We start from the raw sequence: 20178 nt of genomic DNA, 5'->3' as shown, positions 1-20178 counted from the left end.
TTTTTATTTTTATTTTTTAAAAAAAGTTTATTCAGAAGAAATATTTTTATTTGGAAGGAATATAAAAAAGCATCCCACATTGGTAAAAGTGAAAAGTTATAATCCCAGTAGTTTTTCACTTAGTGATAACTTACAAATTCATTTTAACACCCTGCAGCAATCACATCATATTTGATTTGAACAAGCAATGCATAGAGTTTTAGCCATTAATATATGTATTATTTTTCATTATTTAATGTATCAGGTGGCAAATTTAGTCAGTATTATTGATACAGAATTGCAGTGCCTACACACATTAACACTAAGAAAATGAGAAAACTATGTAGTTGTGTAGTTGCCTGCATCCTCACTCAGTTCTTTGGCATATGACTAATTTAATGCAGACAGCCTCTTGAATGCCACTGAAAAATAAATAATTCATTAGCAGTGACAGTCAAATAGTCAGACATATTCATCGCACTTAATATGCATGGTCATGTTTTATATTTGGGTGCTGCTGCTGATGTTTACACATAAAATTGGTATTTGATGCTGGTTGAATAGCAAATAGATAAGAGAAATAGCAAATAGAAAGTTGAGTTTGCATATAGCTTTTCAGTATACTATGAGTCACTTTACATACAGTACAAAATAGCTTATAGGCTACTATCTCTTAATTTTATGTTTGATATCCCCACTGCATTATACCTCCTTTGAGATTTACTGTATTTTGAAGCAGCAATAAAAGACACTTATAAGATAGAATCTCAGCTCCACTGAAGGTGGAACCAAAAGTCACTGACTTAACAGAGACAACATTTTTTATGTTTATAAACTATACTTGCTGTGTTGCACAATGTACCTGACTTCCCTTTGGGATTACAGGAGACTCAATCATCAAAAGGAGCTGCTTACACTGAGACAGCCACATTAGTTGTTACGGGTTTTTGATTAACTTGCACTACAGCAAAAGCAACTGAAGTTTCATTTTTTGCACATCCTCACCCCCTTTATTGGGAAATTACTGTAAATGTCTTTTGATTTCCTGTAACTTCTGATATATAAGGGTAAAGTTATATTTATTATTATGAGTTATCTGTTGACTTTTACTTTTACTTGGTCATTCAGACAACAGCATCAAAAATGAACTTTAGGAATAAATATTATTTCTACAATGGATAAGCATGCAAATATTTGATTTCTGTACTCTTTTCAAATCTAGTATTAAACTATAGCATTTTGCAAAAAAGGGCAATATCAAAATAGAGTGATAAATATACCAATATATTTATTCTATAAGTAATTTCCAAACAGTTTATCATCAGTTTATAGCTTATAAAACCTATATTACTATAGTGACTTAGTGACTTATCTTTAAATAGAAATTAAATCTTAACCTAAATGTCCTAAGTATATTTTGAAGACCACAACTGTATAAAGTAGAATACTATATTCTAAAGTAGACTTCAGATAAATTTTACAGAATTATATTCTATCATTAGTACAACACAAAAAAAGAGACTTTTGCAAGAATGGAACATGGCTGCATATGTCAGTGTAGCTAACACTATTGCAGTTGGAAAGGCAGATCAATGATGTATTGCCTTCTCTGATGCCCACTTTAGATTTCTTCTTTTCACAACAGGATATTATCATCATTTTTTTTCGGAGTACTATCCTACCCAGAGTGTCTGTCTTTGGTATTTAGGTGAAATCCAGAGTAAAACCTGCTACTAAACCAGGGGTTGTTGTTCTCAGTACCCTTCACAGATGTGAGCTGGCCTCTTTGGAAGTAGATAATTAAAGTGTTTTTACACTGGACGATCAGAAATGTGGAAAGGTAGTGAAAAATTATAACCCTAACTTTAGTGCATATTCCGTGAATTTTAAATGTTCAGATAAATGGGAATACAAATTTGTACAAAGCACTGGAGGACAAAAGGCTGAAATCCCAAAAAAAGGTTAATTGCACATTTAAAAAAGCAACCAATTAACTTGCAATCAGTATTTATGACTCTTCTTGCTTTCGTAAGTGGGCTTCCAAACCAGAGTTTGATCTTCAAGGAAGTTGTTATTTCAAAGGAATTCAGCATCAGAGTCGTTATCATAGATGCAATCTGAAATGGAAATAAAATGCAAAACTATTAATATTGTGTAGTACTTCAACACAAAGATATATTTATTGTAATTAAATATAAATGAAGTATTGTTCCAAATGTTCTACATACCCTCACCAATATCATCATAAATCTCTCCATCACTGTAAGTCAAAAAAGACAAATAATATATTAAAAGTTGAGACATCAGAAAAGCATTAAAAAATACAGTAGTAGTATGGTGCAGGCAGTCTATCAAATAATTATCTTGCTAATTAGGAAAATACCACCTTTGTGGTAAAAACAATGTTAGGCAAGATGATGAAGTCAAAGTATTTTCAGGGAAGGGTAGACTTGGATACATTTCTTTATAACGTGAAAGGGTTGCTTTATTAAAATTCTGTTTTATTTATTACATTTCTGCATAGACATTCTCATAGAGTTATTTCCAAAAAGAAGTTAAATATTTTTTTTAAAAAAATTGATCTGAGAAAAATTGAATTAAAAAACACAATCAGTATGCCCTTGAAATTCATTTTGTTTCTCAGCAATTGCATAATAGTTTTGGAGGCACTACTTTTTAGGTAATGAATTGAGGTAATGTCTATAAAAGATACATGCTCCATGAACAGAAATTTTCAAACATGTGACTTAGATACATGCACAGGCCCATGGAAGACAGTAAGACTGTTTATATATATAATTCAAACATATGTGTGTTAAATGCCTCTAAATTCTAAATGTGACAACTTCAAAAGTGACATCTGATTTGATATTTAAGGGTCTAATATAAAAAACCTCTTGAAGGAAATAGAGACGCTTTGTCTGACAAGAGTTTTGGATTTGAACCAAAATGCTGAGCTCCATACAATTACTTGGAGCAACACTGAGCCAAATCTCTATCCTGCTAACACTGAAGTATAAACAAACCTAAAGAAAATTTGGTCCATTTTAGTTAAATATTTGAAAAAGGCTTCAATACACCTAATAACATCAACTTGCTGTTCAGTAATAGTCTAGTACCAATGATGCTTAATTTATGTGATTTTTCATGCTTTAACCAGCGTTTATGGTTAAGCAACAAGGAATGAAGCTCTGGCAAATTTCCTGCATGGATGTATGTGATTGATTTTTGACAAACCCTAACTCCTTAAAAATAACTCAATTTGCAAGTTTAGAATGACAGACTAAAATAATTACTTTTTTTTTTTTACCAGACCATTTAGAACAAAATGAAGTGTTACAACAAATTTTTAAAAACGATCACTTTATACTTACTTCTGAACTAAATTGCTTCTCAGAACATAGCCATCTGTAAAAGTGAAATATAGATGTATTTAAGTTAAATTGAAATACTCATCATTACCTCTGTTGCTAGCACTAATGAAATGCAGTTTTTTATACACTTCAGATGAAAAACATAATAGATGGAAAACAATGTACAATGGACATCTAGCTGATGAAGATCTTGCTATAAGCAATGTTTTGCTTATTCTTATTTGCCTACTTAAATGGTAATATAGGTATGCAAGATTAGGTTATATCTTGTATTTCAGTTTCCTTGTTGCATGAGAGGGGTGTGAAACAACAATTATTAACAAAAAATATAGTTCAGTTCACAAACAATATCACAAAAATACAGTGTAATAAAAACAACATAATAATATTTGTAGTAATACTAGGTAACAGGAATATTCAGGGTTCCATACAGGGACAAAAATGTATTTCAGGATGTGTACACCAATTAAACAAGTTACAACATGTAACTGTTTAAAATTTTAACTGTAACATTAATAAGACCAATAATGGATATAATAATGGCAATACCTTAGAAAAGCTGCTGATTATTATTCCATCACTGTGGTGCATCACTATATTAGTCCATACGCTGTGGTGTACTAATGAAATCAGATAAAACTACACATATTCTTTTTTAATGTATATAGTTTCCTTCAGAAAATTACTTCCTGTCTTTGGTGAAACATATCTGCTGAAATACTTGTCAACTGGTAAAATGAATACAAAGGAAGAGAGAGCCATAACAGCAAGTACGTGTTTGTAGGTAAGCACTAGCAAGCTGGTACGAAATTAGGAGGGTTCTCAAGAATAAATATGATCTTGTATTTGAAATTACTGTGTAAATTTCCTTATTTTAATCATTAGGAGTATCTATTCAGGATATCTTAGGTCAGTTATCTTTCCCCAGTTTTAATTTTCTGGAATAAAGACATGGAAATTGATTTTTTTTAATTTTATTTTTAAAAGACATTGTCTTTTCAAAATTCTTTTTAGGGCACTCTAATAATTTCCATGACTCCTGAAGTCTCCAGGAAATATTTAAAATCATTTGGCTAATCTAAGCTTCTCTGCTTGTTCATATAATTTTCTCAAGTGAAAGCAAAGTTTCTTTGCTCATAGCCATGGCATACAAACACAGTGTTCTTGGAAGTTATGTGCATGTGACAGTGCTTCTACCATTACAAAGCATTATCTAGGTTCTTCTGATGATTCCTAGCCCTTAAATACATGGGGGATACAACCCCTACTGGTCTCACACTCTTTCAGATTTACTAATTTAAAGTTACATGTCCAAGGTTTCAGTTTCTAAATAATTTATTAGTTTTTATGGTGCTTGCAAATAAGGAAGAAGCCAACAGGTCAGCACGCTCCATGCTGATTACTTAGCAACCACTGAAAGCTAGAACACATTGTGCCAGCTGCTCACTGACAAAGTAAAGGAAGCTCAGAGAGGTCAAAACTTAAACTTTGGGTCACTGAAGTCCATTTATATCCTACTGATTAAGCAAAATCTACAAAACTGAATTGAAAGCTTTTGTATATTTCAAAATGTGTGTGTTCAGACCAAGAAGGAATTTGAGATGATAGATGAAAATCAGTTCCTTGTTTCACTTTTGACATTTCAAATAATTTCATAACATTTAAAATAAGCCATAGCAGAACATGTTCCTAAGATCAGGAGCCCTAGCTTAAAAAGGTGAGAACACATTGAAATATAATTTGTGGTTTTGTTTAACTGTTGATAGAGTCTTGAAACTATGGAAGTGCTTCATAAGTTAATGATTAAATCAAAGAATTCATGTGCAAGAAAATAACAAAACCATCTTTAGTTGTGGATTTTCTGTCTACCTGGCCATCAGAAGGTAAAATCATAGCTTTAAGATCTGAGGAAATAGGAACAACTAGAGAAAATAAACAAAACTGTCATGCATTTAACTGAAGTAGGATTCAAACTTCTCTAACTAATTTGTAAATTGACTGGGATCTATTCAGAGGCTTTCAGGGAGGATATTTTTATTTGTTTTGCTCTTTTATGCATAGCAAAGCAGTAGCTCCTGTCATTATTTGAAAGGCTTTGAAGACTACGAGAGGAAAACAGCCAACATGAACTACTTTCTACTTTGTTATTAGCTTGATTCAAAAAATGTGGCTTTGAAAGCTGTTTTTTTTGGGAAGTGCCTCTACTAGTGCAATCCATATTTTGAAAAACATATGTGTTGTTATGCAAGAAATTCTTCCTCGCCCTGCAGGCCTGCCAGGAAGAAGGCTGTGCTCCAGACTGTAACAGTTGAGTACAGGAAGGAAAAAATAAAAGGAAGGTGGCTGAATCCCCTTCAGAGGTTTATAGCATTGGACTGTCTTCTACATAGGTCAGAGGTAAAAAGGAAAGGTGAGCAGGAGGATGCTGCTACTTTGAAAGTAGGCTGTTCCAGCACAAAGTAATTTTTCACTAGGACGTTTGGAAAGTGTTGTAACAGAAGCTCATTAAGAAATTGAAACCATCTAGAAATGGTTTTGGACTTCTCCAAAATTTCAAAAATTTCTGCCAATCCTGGCCAAGGATTTCAAAGAAACAGTGAAAGGCCTCGTGCCGCTCCCAGAAAAAGCAGACATGCCAGCAAGGACATATGCCTTGGATTAGCTGGGGGCTGGGGGAAAGACTCCTAAGCAATGTTCCCCCCAGCCTGTTGAAAAGATTAAACTGTATTTCTTGCAATCCAAAGTAAGAATATTGTTATTGATTTTCTACTGGCTGCAATCAATGGGCTAGTGCTATCCAGAGGTGCAGTAAGGGTTTTACTTTTACTAAACTCAGTGGGCTATCATAGCTCTAATCCTTTTGGCAAAGTGTGAGAGACAGAGCAACAGAAACATCTACTGATCCTGGCTGCAAAGAAAAACTTTACCCAAAAATGGTATTTTTTTCTAATAATTAGTATATCCTGTCCATTGGAAGTATTGGATTTTTTAAGGGCAAGCTAATATTAAAACACAGTAATAAGATAACAACAATCTGCCTCTTTTCAACAACCAGGCAAGGTAAACCTCAGTAAACCAGGGAAGAGAGGTTTTACATGTCCTAATCAACCATTCTCTGAAAATTTGATAGGTACTACAGTTTTTTAACAAAACTTACATTTTCCTTCTTTGTTCCTGCAGAGGACCTTAGTATCATCTGTACTTTCAATAATGTCAAGAGATTCCCCCGGTTTAATTTGTAAGTCTTTATATCCCCATCTTTTCTGAGACAAGTCCTGGACTGTGGTTGTAGAGTAAATAACTTTTATTTCACCGTCAAACTGAAAAGAAGAAAAAAAATCCCCAAACCATAGTTAAAACCCATTAATGTTTTTACATTAATATTCCCATTTATTACTAAATTTTTGGAAATTAACAAATATTTGTATTTGTTACAATATGTGTATGTGCCCACACTTGCCATCTGGACTTAGAGATGCTCAGATCACTATTTTTACATGTGGTAATACTTTACCTTTCAAAGTCAAGTTATAGGGAACAAATTAGAAGACACCATGCAGAATTGTTTTTATATTTTATGTGAAGAAAACACTTTGAACAAAACTTACTTTGAACTTTTTTCTGAATTCTTTCTCTTCTTTTTCCATCTTCTTGAGCTTTTGTACATCCTTTTCATCTGACTTAGGTTTTCCAAAGCTTCCTGATTTTGATGAACTAAACAAAGAGGTTAAAACAAAATTAGCAACACATCAGAGGCACTGGCATGCTTTCTGATAATTACTGTGAAAATGCATTTGCCTTCACGTGTCTTTAACACTTTCTTGTTGCTCTGAAAAACCAATATTGACAATACAATACAGATTTGATTTCAAAATGAATAAAAAAGTGGGGCTGTCTTTCCTACTTCTCTCTTATCCATCTTATCCATCACATAAGTGAATATCAAAAATTAATTTTAAATATCTATCTGCTGTGACACTTTAGAATCTCTCAGTAAGGAGGAGTTTTTGTGAAGACTGTGCATCTTTGGGTAATAAACTGAATGACGTGTCACACTGTGGAGGCAGCTGGAACATCTTAGCCTTGTGTGTGCTAGTCCTATGTGCCCGTAGACTTTGCTACACCAGGGAATCTGTGTTACATGATCTGTTTCAAGTTCTGGGGTTTTTTTTGCACATCCCTGGTAGCACTGACTTTTGCCAAAGAGCATGGAAGAGTTTCATGCCCTAACTGCCCTTTCTGATGATACACCTGGGTGTCACACTGTATTAGGAATGGTAAAAGTGACAAAACAAACTCTCTAGCTTGGTTCAAAAGAGAGAAAGTTTTATTCTTCCTGATCTTCCTTTATAGACAGTTCTGAGAAGGTCTGAAAAGGTAAAACTCTCATTGGTCATTAAAACAACACATCACCATCATTGGAGAGTTAGGAACAACACCCCTTGATCCTTTCTTGCAAGAAAGCAACAGGGCGACAAACAACACCTGCAAAGGTTATTTTCCCTCTCCAAGGACTGTTTGGATTCCTCCTTACGATTTCTCAGGCCAGAATGAGAAAGTTGTGTGACTTAGTTTCATACAGGCTCAAGCTAGTGCCTGAAGCTTAAAAATCTCTTATTTGACCCTTGTCAGTTCCCACACCTGGGAATGTAAAGTCTGACTTTACTTTTTGATCCTTGCTTATCTCGGGAGGATGACACTTCCATTGATGATGTGTGTATGTGACCTATCTTAGATTTAGCTTAGAAGGACCACTTCTTTTCTTTTGGATACACAATCCAAAAAGATCTCTCTCTTATGTTTCCAGACTACATTATTGTAGTGTACTGTCACTCCCTCTGAGTGGAGAAAGTGACACTTTCACTGACACAGGATGTGACATGTCTTAGTTATCTTCAAAGATGCAACTGTGCCCATAACACTGTGCTCCAGAGATGACCATATTTTTCTTGTTCAGGATAAAAGTTTTTCAGGGTGAACCTACATCTCCAAATATGTGTTTCATACTTTAAATACAGGCACTACCTCCTTTTCTCTTAAAATACTGTAGCAGCTGAGATAAAGCATCCTAACAGTCCCCAAATTTTGATAGAAAAAGAACTACAATCTATAATTATAAGTTCCTTTAGGCCATGCATCATTTTTTACCTCTTTTCCATCAGAGACTGAATATGTTGGCATGCAAAAAAGGCTTATTTATTATATAGTCTAATTATTATTTCAATTTGTAATGGAGGAAATAAAATTTTACTGCCATTATCAGCAGTAGGTTTATGAGAATTACAAAATCTGACAACACCCAATAAAGCAGATATTAGTATCAATCTGCTTTTAGTACATACTTTAAAAATGTCTCCCAGTATTAGATTTCCAATCAGGGAAGTAATATTTTCACTTGCCTGATATCAGGGGGTGGAGGCGGGAAGTCTGAGGAGTCTACATCATCATAAACATTGTCTCCATAATCTGAAACAATAGTGTTCAAAAGAGTGAAACATTATTATGTGAAAGTTGAGAAGTGAATACATTGTGTTACAATGTATGGCATTTCAGCTAAATTGATGAGAAATTATGGCAAGTACTGTAGACATTTACTGTCTATGGTAACTCTGGGTTCTGTTTTGTACAACCTGTGCAACTCCACCCAAACTTTTCAGATTAAGATTCTTTATTAATAATGACAGATATTCACTGAAATTCTAATCCTCTGAAGCTGAAACAAGTTTTAGGACAAGAGACAGCCTTTAATTTTCATGTTAAGTAATCAAATTCTCACAGTATTGCACTAATGTATATTTTTTGCGTTTGATTTTAATGCACATTCAATAACTTCTGTAGCACCCTGGTCAATGCAACATTGTTTAGAAGTGGATAAGAATCATGGATATGTTAGTTTTTAGGCCATCTTGTAATGCCAAAGCAGTGAAGAGCATTCTTAACCCAAGAATACTTTTTTAAACATGTTCAGCAGCAGAGGGGAAGCAATTGTTCCATTCATCAAACCAATGGCCAGAAAATTCCAATGGCCAGCAGGATACAGAAGGTTTAGAACTCACTTCCAGAAGTGACTCAAAAATTCTAAGAACCTGCTTTTTGTTCCTCATCTGAGCTGATGCTTATATGTTCTTTGACAAACACCCTGCAAGTGGTAAAAACAGAAAAAATAATTTCTCTTTACCTTTGATGTCTTTCAATGAGTGCTGCTTTCCAGGTGTATCTGTTCATATTTAATGCCAAATAAAATGGATTAGTGTAAATCTCAGGTAGAAAAATCACATTAAATACATTAAATTGTTTACCAGGGAACATGCAATGTGTATGTATCTCCTTCTGTGCAGCTGGATCAGTCACAATATTTGAAATTTGTTTACTGGAACTGGGTAGGCAATAGGAAGTCCTATTTCCTTCCTTGGATGTATTTTTGTGACTAGCATGATACAGAGCAATGTATACAGAAAAAGAATCAGGAATCAATATGGAGACTGAACAATAGGCTATTAATTACCTTTTTCAGACTGCTTTGTTGAAGAAGACATGCTGGAGGAAAAAAAAAGCTCATTAAGTATTTATATCACATTAATAGCCTTTTTTGTAACCTAAATAATTTAAAAAACTTGCAACACAAGGGCTCCAAGTAATCTCCAGACATTTTGAAGTGCCACTGACACCAGCAAAACTTAGGGACTAAATATATTTTTATCACTGAATTAAAGTAAACTGGTTCAGAACCAAATGACCCAAGAATGTGGCCAAAACACTACCTGCTGATTTATTCTCTAGGTATGGTGAATAGAAGACAATCTTTGCATTTTTCTGTTTGGCATATTATTCCTAAAATTTTGATTAGCAGGTCTAGATTTACCAGTTTATCTCAGCTACATTATACTGGTGAGAAAAGTAAATTATAACTGAGTATGCAGCAAATTTGCATGACCAGTGGCACAAAAATTCTAGTGCCTTTCACCAAAAAAAGAATTCAGTATATTTTGATTACTAGACTTTTGCAACAAATACAGCTTGTTAAGAGAATAATTATGCGGGTGAAAAGAAAGCTCGGTGTTTTTGCAGAAAAGTATCATCCTGAGCTGTGATTTGATGCATGGTTCATTAGGCTGTTGTGAGGACATGTTAGTAGCATGTGATCAATGCTTTATTAGAATTAGTAAATGTGCATTTTGATTTCCTGACAGATTCTTACAACAAATTGTCATTTTCTTCTGCCTCATTGACTTTGGCTGTTTTTTCTCGTACACTTTTCTTTTTGTCATCTTTGACCTTTAGCCTCTTCAAGATTCCCCAGGGCCAGATACCATTCTTATCTTCATCCTGCGATGCAGACCTTTGGAGTATGCATGCGATTATCACAATGTAAAATTTATTATTCTTCTTAAAAGGCCCAGTTAAATTCTCCATTGATGCACATAATTATCATTAATTCCCAAAGTGAAGTCACTTACCCAAATGCTAACATGCTAAACTAGAAATATGTATGTTAGGCCACTTGTAGCTGCTGAGATGTATTTGTAGTACAGATATTAATCAAGTGGCTAACTGTTTTCATGCTGTTACTCAGCAACCCAGCATTTTAGTTTGTTATTTTCATTTCAGACCTATTCTGTCTAGCTGGAGAGTAGGAGATTTTTGTGATTGCAAACTGCTTTTGCTGACATATCAAAATTACAGAACAAAACTTATTCAAAAGATTGAAGAAACCTTTTCTCTGGCTTCATGGATCCATTGTCATGTACACCCACTTGCTAATCATCCTTATATCTGCTAATTGTTATGTTTGATTCGAAACCACAGAAAACTGAAACCATTCTGTCAAAGAAGCAAAGTATTTCAAAAATATAAAAACATACCTAGCTATAGCATCTTCATCATCAATTCCATCATAAATGTCTTGATCAGAAGGAGGAGCTGGGAACGTGTCTTTAAGAGATCAAATAGTGAATTAATGCAAGTATATTTTGTGCTGCTGAATAAGGTATTCATTATACACTTCTTTACCGTACCAGATATGTGTGTAGTTTATGCAATATTCTTGCAAACTGAATCTTTCTGTAAGCCAGCCCAGACCCTTTATTGAAACACAAAGTTAGACTTACCCCAGTTTAAATGCCATCCACAGCATTTAAATGTGGCACTGACAATCACAAGATCATAGACACTGAAAAAAAAATGCTTCTACACTGTAGTCAATGAAATTCTAAATGGCTGATTTTGGCCCAGAGCTTATGATGCCTTTTAAGTTTTCTTGTGTGACTTAAGTGATGACTGAACATGTCTGACTAACACTCTCAGCAGGTGACATCTTGTTTTCATCCAAGGAAGTCAGAGACAAGAGCAGTGTAAGCTTCCCATTTTGGTCTTTGGCCTTTGTGTCCCACCTCCTTCAGTGCAGGGTTAGTTTGGTTTGCACATTCAATTCTAGGCACTCTGTTCAGAGTAGGCACTGAAATCTGTGCTTAGCTGGCAGAAGCTCCATTCAGTACTGCCAGAGGATGCTTCTGCCATGACCAGTATCTAAACTTGAAGCTGAGAAGATGAACTGTGCTCTTGGGATTAGCAGAGAATGCCACACAAATATATACACTAACAAAGGGGAAACAGGGTTTGAATGTGTCAGCTTGACTGCATGAAGCTGCTGCAGTTGGGCCTCCAGCGTGCTGCTGTAACTGAAATTCCCCTTCATTATGTCAGCAAAACAAAGATTTAATTGATAATAGGGTTGGCTATTTCAGAACTGGATTTCTCCCATACAAAACCTCTTGCTCATGTTGATATTTCTCCAGTTACATCTGTGCTGTTTTGTGGGATGATATGCCTTCACACACAAGTAAAAAATTAAAGTTTGGTCATCTGGCATGCTGTTGATTCACATTGTCTGAACACAAACATTCTGTCTCACCCAAGTTCCCATAGGTGGTAGGGAAGTTAAGTTTGCTTAACTTTCCCTTCCTTGCTTGCTGCCTTTTAGCTAACATTTAACTTGCTGATGGATAATTACTGCATTATGTGGAAGCTACAGAAGTCAGAATGTGAGGGCAAGAAATACATACAAACAACCACGCCCTAAAAATATACGTAGAACTTACTTCTGCCTCCATCTTGGTCACCACATTGACTGGAAAAGCAAACAAAAGGCATTTTAGAGAAAAGCAGTCATCCTTTAGAAAAAAAAAATCCACCATGATCACACATCACTTCTGCAATTCTTAATTATGAATTTGCCTTGGCAAAAATATTTAGAATGTATTTTATATTCCTGTTGATATCTTTAAATTAAAATACGAAATATGCCTTTGGATCATAGGATAATTTGGGTTGGAGGGGCTCTCAGGTGATCATGTAGTGAGACTTGATAACCTGACTGAGCACAAAAGAGTAGATCCAGACCCTTTAGATTCATTCCTTATGAGGTGATCTTCTTGAAATGATATGGCAAATTTAAAAGTTAATTTATTGCTTGACTAGCTTTCACTGGATATATGTTTCTAACAATATGGAAGGATTCCATATTAGCCCAATGGTCTAACAGTAGCTGAAAAAAGCCTGAGAGATTCATAGTAGCTGAGATTATTCCCAGGTCAAAGCCTTACCTAAAATTATACATCAAAACAAGGTATTTGTTAAACTCTTGTGCCAAGAAATACTGAAATACAACACCCCTAGTCATTTATTAATTTTGGAATATTAGCAATATTACTGATAATGGGATGAAACTATTTGGTCAAGAGTTTTTTTTTGGAATGGCATTCCTACAGTGTTCTCAAAACATTTGATATATATCACACCTTCCAACAATTCATTCACATGAACTGAACAGAGTGTTATTTATCACTGGAGAAGACAAAAATGCCAAAATACAGTTTAAAGGATTTAATGAATCTGAACCAATCATTCATCCTTCAAAGTTAAATGGAATACATTGTTATTTTAGTATGCAACAGTGTAAGTGCAATTGTTTGCTTTTGAATTCAATACATTTCTTAAATTCTTTGCATTGAGGTGACTAATTTTAATGCTTGTACTACTGAAAATAATTGGCCTAAGATACCTCTGCAATGAAGTAACTAATGCTGAGATTACTTTAAACGTAGAACAACTAACGTGACTCTCATGGCTAGGTCATAATATGATTGGTATGAGACCAATGTGCAGGGAGGAAAACTGGTACTGAACAACCTGGAAAAATATCAGACACAAAACTATATTGGTTGCATGAAAATTGCAAGCCTGAAGGCAGACTTTTCCACCTGCTGCTGCTGGAGCTCATGGGGAGGTTCTAGCAGCCAGCTAGCTGCAGTCCTTTTATTCCAGGCAGGCCTCCAAGCTAAAGAGCCTCATGGGAAGCAGTAAAAGGAGGTATATTGGCTGAGTGCTTTAGATGATTGTCCTACATATTGAAATTCTTTACACCCTTATGCAGATCTCTTATCTGAATCCCAGGCTCTCTTTCTCCACATCTGGACATTTAATGGAGACTGGTTTGTGGAATCACATGTAAGAAGCAAACTTTCCTTTGAGGTCTAGTAACATGAGGACCACTGTCATGGTTATGTGATAGTCTTGACTCTTGTGACAAGACCACTAGGGTATTTCCCTGCCAGCAAGTCTGACCTGCTGCTGGATATGTCACTTCTCTAGCGGCAGATCTATTTGACATGAAAAAGATGACACACAGAAGTAGAGAATCTGCAATGCAGCACTGCACTGCAAATGCATGGTGACTGGGCTGTAGAGAAGTTTCAAATGAAATGGAAAAAGCATATCTCATACCCACCTCATGAAATTTGAGAGGCCTTGTTTTCAGGGTTGAATGAAAAAGCCATACTCTTTTCTGAAGGGTTACCCTAGACATGATTCCCGAAGTTCCTTTTTGTCAAAACAGAAGAGCTAAAGACTCGTGCTAAGGCTCATGAGAGCAATGAGGGTGATCAGGAGTTCCCTCGTGCCGTGAATGTTGCCATTGCTTTCAGAGTATTTTGTTCTTGCATCTTAGAAAAGGGAGTATGTGACTCCAAAAGACAGAGCAAGTAAAGACAGAGAGAGAGGGAAGAGAACTGGACTTCCTGCAGGTGATTTGTAATCCTGTGATGCTTACAGTTTTTCTCTTTTGGATTTCAATGAAGTAAGTCCTCTTCCAATGGTATGGGTTCCTCCTAAGTATGAGGGCTTACAGATGCTGGATTCCAGAATTAATTTAAACTCCTCTGACCACATCAGTCTAAATAGCTACATACAAAAGTTAAAGATTTCTTATATAAATATCTGCCTTGTAAAGAGAGTTGGCTTTGTGGTAAAACTTCCCCTGTCTAGGCTGACCCAGGTGAATCATTTGTTTCTTTTCATGCATTCCTTATACATACCTGCTACTAGTGTCCTGCTCTCCAACATCATCATATGTTTCTTGTTCACTCTCTGGATGTTTCACATCAGCTCTAGTCGATGGTTTTTGTTTTCTTTTTAAAGAATCATAATCAATCTCCACCACGGTTGTTTTAATGTATCCATCTAAATAAAAGAAAGCATGCAGTTCAATGGTCATGATAAAGGGATGAACCTTTTAACAAGAGGTTCAGAAACAGTGACTAAATTGTTTTGTATGATTTTTGAAAACTTTCGAAGAAATGTCTCATTCCAAGCAGCCTCATCTATCAACACAAATACAAATAATAGATCTATCTCAGATCTCTGTGTTAAGCCCTCCTCAGCTTAAGGTTAACTTAACGTTAACCTTAAGCTGAGGACTTATTTTATATATATATATGACTTATATATGACTTTATTTGTCAGAATTCTTCAACAGCAGAAGAATTTTCTGTGAAGGAAACATGGGGCAGAGTCCTTTTCTCAGCTGGCTTTGGGACCACTTGTGGCAGAAAGTCTACCCCCCTGCTCTTCTCTACCACCAATAGTTGATGCATAAAGAGAAAACCTGGACCAAAAGGCTCAACAAGGGGGCCATCACTGGCACCAAAAGAGCTCAGGCCTCAGCTACAAATCAACATCTTAGTCGAGAGAGATGATGTGAGAAAAGATAAAAGAAATATTCTTGACTAAGAGACCCTGTTTTATGAACTATAAAAGACACACAAGTTATAACACAGCAAGCCTCACACACACATCCTCAAAGTGTTGAAGACCTCTCCCTGGAGTCCAGACACAGGTTCTGTGGTTGCTTCCCTGGGGATTGAGGGAAAGGATCTCCAACAAATGCCCCACCAACAATTGGATGGTAAGATACATCGAACCATAAGTTATATTATTTGTTCATTCTATGTAACTTTAATAGGTACCTTTAACCTTGTTCCATTTTTGCCTAGTAGTAGTTTTCTTTTTGTTTTTATTCCTGTGTAGTATTAGTTTGTTTTAAGTCTTATGTCTGTTGGTTTTATGTCTATTGAATAAATAATTAATTCTAAAATAGACCGAATCAGCCATTATTAAAGAACTCGCAAATGAGAGAGGGTACTGGAGTGCTGGCCACCTTACTAAAGCTACTGCCTGCTGCCAGAGGCCTAGGCAAACGTCAAGGACTTATCTAGACTCCCACATCCATTTGTAACACCACTGCAGACTTCTGGCATATTTTAGGGCATGACAAAGTTCCTGACAGGTCATTTGGGGGATCAGGTGCATTGGTTTTTCTTCAGGTTGGCAGACACATTGTAGATGCATTGACCAGAGCAGTTAACCCTAGATGAGAAACTCTGTCTCTCCTCAGGGTAATTTTAGACAGGCATACTGCCTACAGAGAAGAGTGCACAAATAGATTTCTCCAAGGGGAAAAATGCTCATGCATTTCTTTGAAAATGGAAAATTCACCACTCTCCTTCTTCTGAGCAACTGCAGTTCTTAGTGTTTCCTCTCAAATGTAAGACATTGATCTATCCTCTTAGTTTAATGATAAGAACTGATTTTCCTCTTTTGTTATGTCTTCTTCACAGATCTGGCCTGTGAACATGGAAGGCTGAAGAACTGGTGTAACAAATTGGTCTGTATATTGAAACTTCAATGAGAAGCCTTGTACAGCTTCAAGTTTTGCTGATGCAAGAATTAATTAATGAAAAATTAATTAATTGACTGCGTATGCATTAGAAAATACCTTTCTCCCAGCCCTCACCAAAGTTTGGTTTTCTGTATACAAAATGATCCATGTAATTCACTTATTTTCACAACTTCAAGGTATCACCGAAAAGCTGTTATTGGAACTTGCCTCTAAACATGCCTCTGAACAAGCATGATCCTCCTTTAGAGCAAATTGGTCAGGACTGTGTCAGGTTTTGGAATCTCCACAGATGGAGACTCCACCACCTCTTTGAGCAACCTTTTCCCTTGCTTGGTCACACTCAAAGTAAAAAAAGTGTTTTCTGCTGTTCAGACTGAACCCGTGTGTTTCAGTATGTGGCTGTTGCCGCTTGTACTGTCACTGGATAACTGGAAAGAGCCTGGCTCCATTTTCTTTACATTCCCCCACAAGGTATTTATGAACAATTATAAGATACCCCTTAATTTTCCTTTCAGCAGGCTGAACAGACCCAGTTCTCTCAGATTCTTTTTGTATGAGACACACTCAGTTCCTTATTATCTGTATTTATCAATCACTACAAACTGCTCAGTTTGTATAATCTACAATTTTGTAGAACTCTATTTTACACATGTGAACTGTGTTACTAATTCTATTGTTATTTTAGTCCCTCTAAAGATCAAACAAATGCTTTTAATAATTTTGATTGATTTTATGGATCAACCATAACCCAGGAGCCAGATCATCAATGCCTTTATTCTCAAAGTCCACTGATGGTATTTATACAATAGGAGAAACATCTTGGATTTCAGAGAAAATAAAATCTAGAAGTCAGTTAGAGACTTTCCATAGGAATAGGAACAAGAAAACACTAAAAACAGGCCCTTATATTCTCTTTTTCATTTTAAGGGCACCCACATTATGTTTCAAAGGCATGAAAAAATGCAATACTTGTTACTTGCTGGGAGCTGAGTTTTGATGGTATTTGAAGGCTGCTGACAGGGAATTAACCCTCAGTATGTCAATGAAGGTCCCAGCATACTGTTTATTTATTTATTATTATATATTTATGCCTAACTTATTCCAGTGCCGACAGGCACATTATGCTGTGCAATAACTCCTTGCTATGATGCCTTGCATGCAGCTGAGGACAGAAGGGTGAGTTGGGCTAATTATTTACATTGTGGCCAGTGACTCAGCCATGGTAGGGTTAGTCCTTTGTATAATGCTCACATGTTTGCTGTCATGCAGTGAAAACATTCAGGAGCACAGTGAAGAAACAGAACTCACAGCATCCTTTTATCCTGCCCAGCCACTTTCCTTCTGGGTTGTCTGTGAGGCGAATGATTTCAATCTTATCCCCCTGTTTGACAGTCAGTTCACTCTTCCCTCCCTTGTGGTCAACGCAAGCTCGTGCCTGATGAAGTACTTCAATGGGTCCTGTTAACTGAAGAAGAAACAGAAGATACCAAAGATGTGGAAAAATGGAGGTTTTTCCCAGACATTCAGAAAAAAAAATAAAAACAACAACAATTATGGTTATTTGTCACATATAGGTTAAACCTTACGAAAGAAAGGCCATGTAAAATCATGGTTCAGGCCTTCTTACTTCAACTAGCCTTGTTACTTCAGCTAAGTATAGCAACAGCTAGCCTGATAATTTCCTGTGAGAAGAGAATTTTAACAATGAGAATCAGTTTGCACATCAGTGCCTGTGGGAGCTGATTGCACCTGTGAAGAGAAAGAAGGAGTCTTACCTGTGAGAAATTGTTCCTTACCCAGGAGACAAATATGGAAGCATCATTAGAGAGAAAAGGTTTGATTGACGTGTAGACTCACCATTACCAACCAATGAACTGACTAACTATTTAGAATTAAACATGGTGCCTTCTTTTAACCATATAAATATAAGCTGTGGGCAATAAAGATGGTGGAAGAAGGAGCAGGTATCATTGTCCATCTCTACTATGACAGTTATTTGTTTCATTGACATTTAAAATAGTGTAAGCAAGTAAACAGAAAGGCTTCCTCCTGCCCCAATTATACAGTTTAAATTAAAAATCAGAGATAAAGAGAAGGGAATGGCATGGCAAGAGAAGAACTGATTGGCAAAATCACAGAAATGCTAAGACTAAAATCAACAAATTAGCCTATGACACCTTTGGTGAGTACATAGAACAGATGTATTTAATTCCAATGGGTGTCTCGATTTATTTACAGCAAAACTACCCATAGAATCATAGAATGTTTTAGGTTGGAAAAGACGTCTAAGGTCACTGAATGACCATTAAGTGTCTACCATCAACGCAACACTACCAAGTTCAACTAAACCATGTCTGCAAGCACCACATTCTCACATGTTTTAAATACCTCCATGGATAGTGATTCTACCACTTCACTGGGCACCTCTTCCAATCCTTTACAACCCTTTCCATGAAGAATTTTTTTCTAATATCTAAACTAAACATCCCCTATAACAACTTGAGTCCATTTCCTCTTTCTTTTCCTATACCTTGTTACTTGAGAGAAGAGACCGATGCCCACCTGGCTACAGCTCCCTGTCAGGCAGCTGTAGAGAGTGATAAGGTCTCTCCTGAGCTTCCTTTTCTCCAGGATAAACACCCCCAGCTCCCTCAGCTGGTCCTCACAGGACTTGTGCTCCAGACCCTTCCTCAGCTTCATTGCTCTTCTCTGGACTCATTCCAGTGTCTTTCTTGGAGTGAGTGGCCCAAAACTGGACATGGGATTCGAAGTGTGGCCTCACCAGTGCCAAGTACAGGGGGACAGTCAGACAGTCACTGATTCTGCTGGCCACACTACTCCTGACCCAAGTCATATGAGTAAATATTAATATTAATGAGTCTGCCACATAATGCTTTGTGTTTACAATTCTACTCCATAAATGATCTTGCAAATACGCAAAAGAGATGATCACGCTGTTTATTGATGTTCAGTATTCACTTTGTGAGGTCTTTACGTTATGTTATGAAGAAGCCATTTTGGGATTTAGTATTTGTGACTTTAAGATATGTATTTCAGAGCCATATTAATCTTGCCAATTACAGACTAACTCAGGAATACCTATCCTGTATAAGTAGCCAATAAATGAGAAAGAAAATGTATACCAAAATATATTTGGTTAAGAACAATAAAATACATTTATTGCTGCAGGAGCACAGTCTATAAGCTAAAAGCTTTCTGTGCACTAATGCCTACTCTTCTTGTGAGTGGTATAAGAAATAGACTTGGTGCCTAATAAACACCATCTAACTCACTGTTATTAACTATGTGTACCTTTAATATTTGCTTCTTAACTCATGTTGGGCTCTCCACAGCAGACCAAGGCCATGATGTGAATCATTATGCCTTTATGTACAGAGCGGAATAAGAAAAACAAAGCTGCCCACTGTGTACAGTGACACTGAAATACCACAATGGAGAACTGTGAATGGGCATTAGCTAAGAAAAACTGACTGGCAGACTTGTAAACTGTGAGAGCGTGCAGACCACCAGCTATGCAAAAATTATTTAAAAGAGAAAGAACTGTCTCATCATTTAGCCCCAGAGAATGACTGTAGGTCTCCTATACAAGTCTTATTTTCCTCCTCCTCATTTAGGCTGGAATTTATTATAAGTCCCTTTCTACCAAGACAAGAGCAATGTGTTGCAACACAATTTCGAAATCTTTAAAGGGCTAAATATTTTGTATCTGAGTACCGTGAAGCAAGTAACGCTATGTGTATGGGATTCAATTCCCACTTTTATTAAGGGCTTTTGATGCTATTCCAATGA

At 36.1% G+C, this 20178-nt stretch overlaps 1 protein-coding gene across 4 annotated transcripts in view; it reads right to left on the bottom strand.

Moving 5' to 3' along the window:
• FYB1 (FYN binding protein 1) overlaps positions 1-20178 on the bottom strand; it is a 59711-nt gene continuing 39533 nt past the window's right edge. For 2 of the 4 annotated variants that reach the window (XM_086870131.1, XM_023944541.2), the window contains exons 8-20: positions 17677-17833; positions 14726-14870; positions 12452-12480; positions 11216-11285; positions 10552-10692; positions 9859-9890; positions 9532-9570; positions 8753-8819; positions 6962-7067; positions 6511-6673; positions 3354-3387; positions 2208-2239; positions 1-2096 (exon numbers count right to left, since the gene is read on the bottom strand). In XM_086870131.1, the coding sequence (XP_086726257.1) occupies positions 2056-2096; positions 2208-2239; positions 3354-3387; positions 6511-6673; positions 6962-7067; positions 8753-8819; positions 9532-9570; positions 9859-9890; positions 10552-10692; positions 11216-11285; positions 12452-12480; positions 14726-14870; positions 17677-17833 (1056 nt within the window). In that variant the 3' untranslated portion in view covers positions 1-2055. The remainder of the gene's footprint in view (positions 2097-2207; positions 2240-3353; positions 3388-6510; positions 6674-6961; positions 7068-8752; positions 8820-9531; positions 9571-9858; positions 9891-10551; positions 10693-11215; positions 11286-12451; positions 12481-14725; positions 14871-17676; positions 17834-20178) is intronic. The other 2 variants (XM_086870132.1, XM_086870133.1) reach the window with 1 other exon arrangement.

This window comes from Cyanistes caeruleus, chromosome Z (assembly GCF_971803275.1).
Source record: "Cyanistes caeruleus chromosome Z, bCyaCae1.hap1.1, whole genome shotgun sequence".
NCBI lineage: Eukaryota > Metazoa > Chordata > Aves > Passeriformes > Paridae > Cyanistes > Cyanistes caeruleus.
The sequence above is the reverse complement of the archived record's forward strand: the minus strand, read 5'-3'. Positions and strand labels throughout refer to the sequence as shown.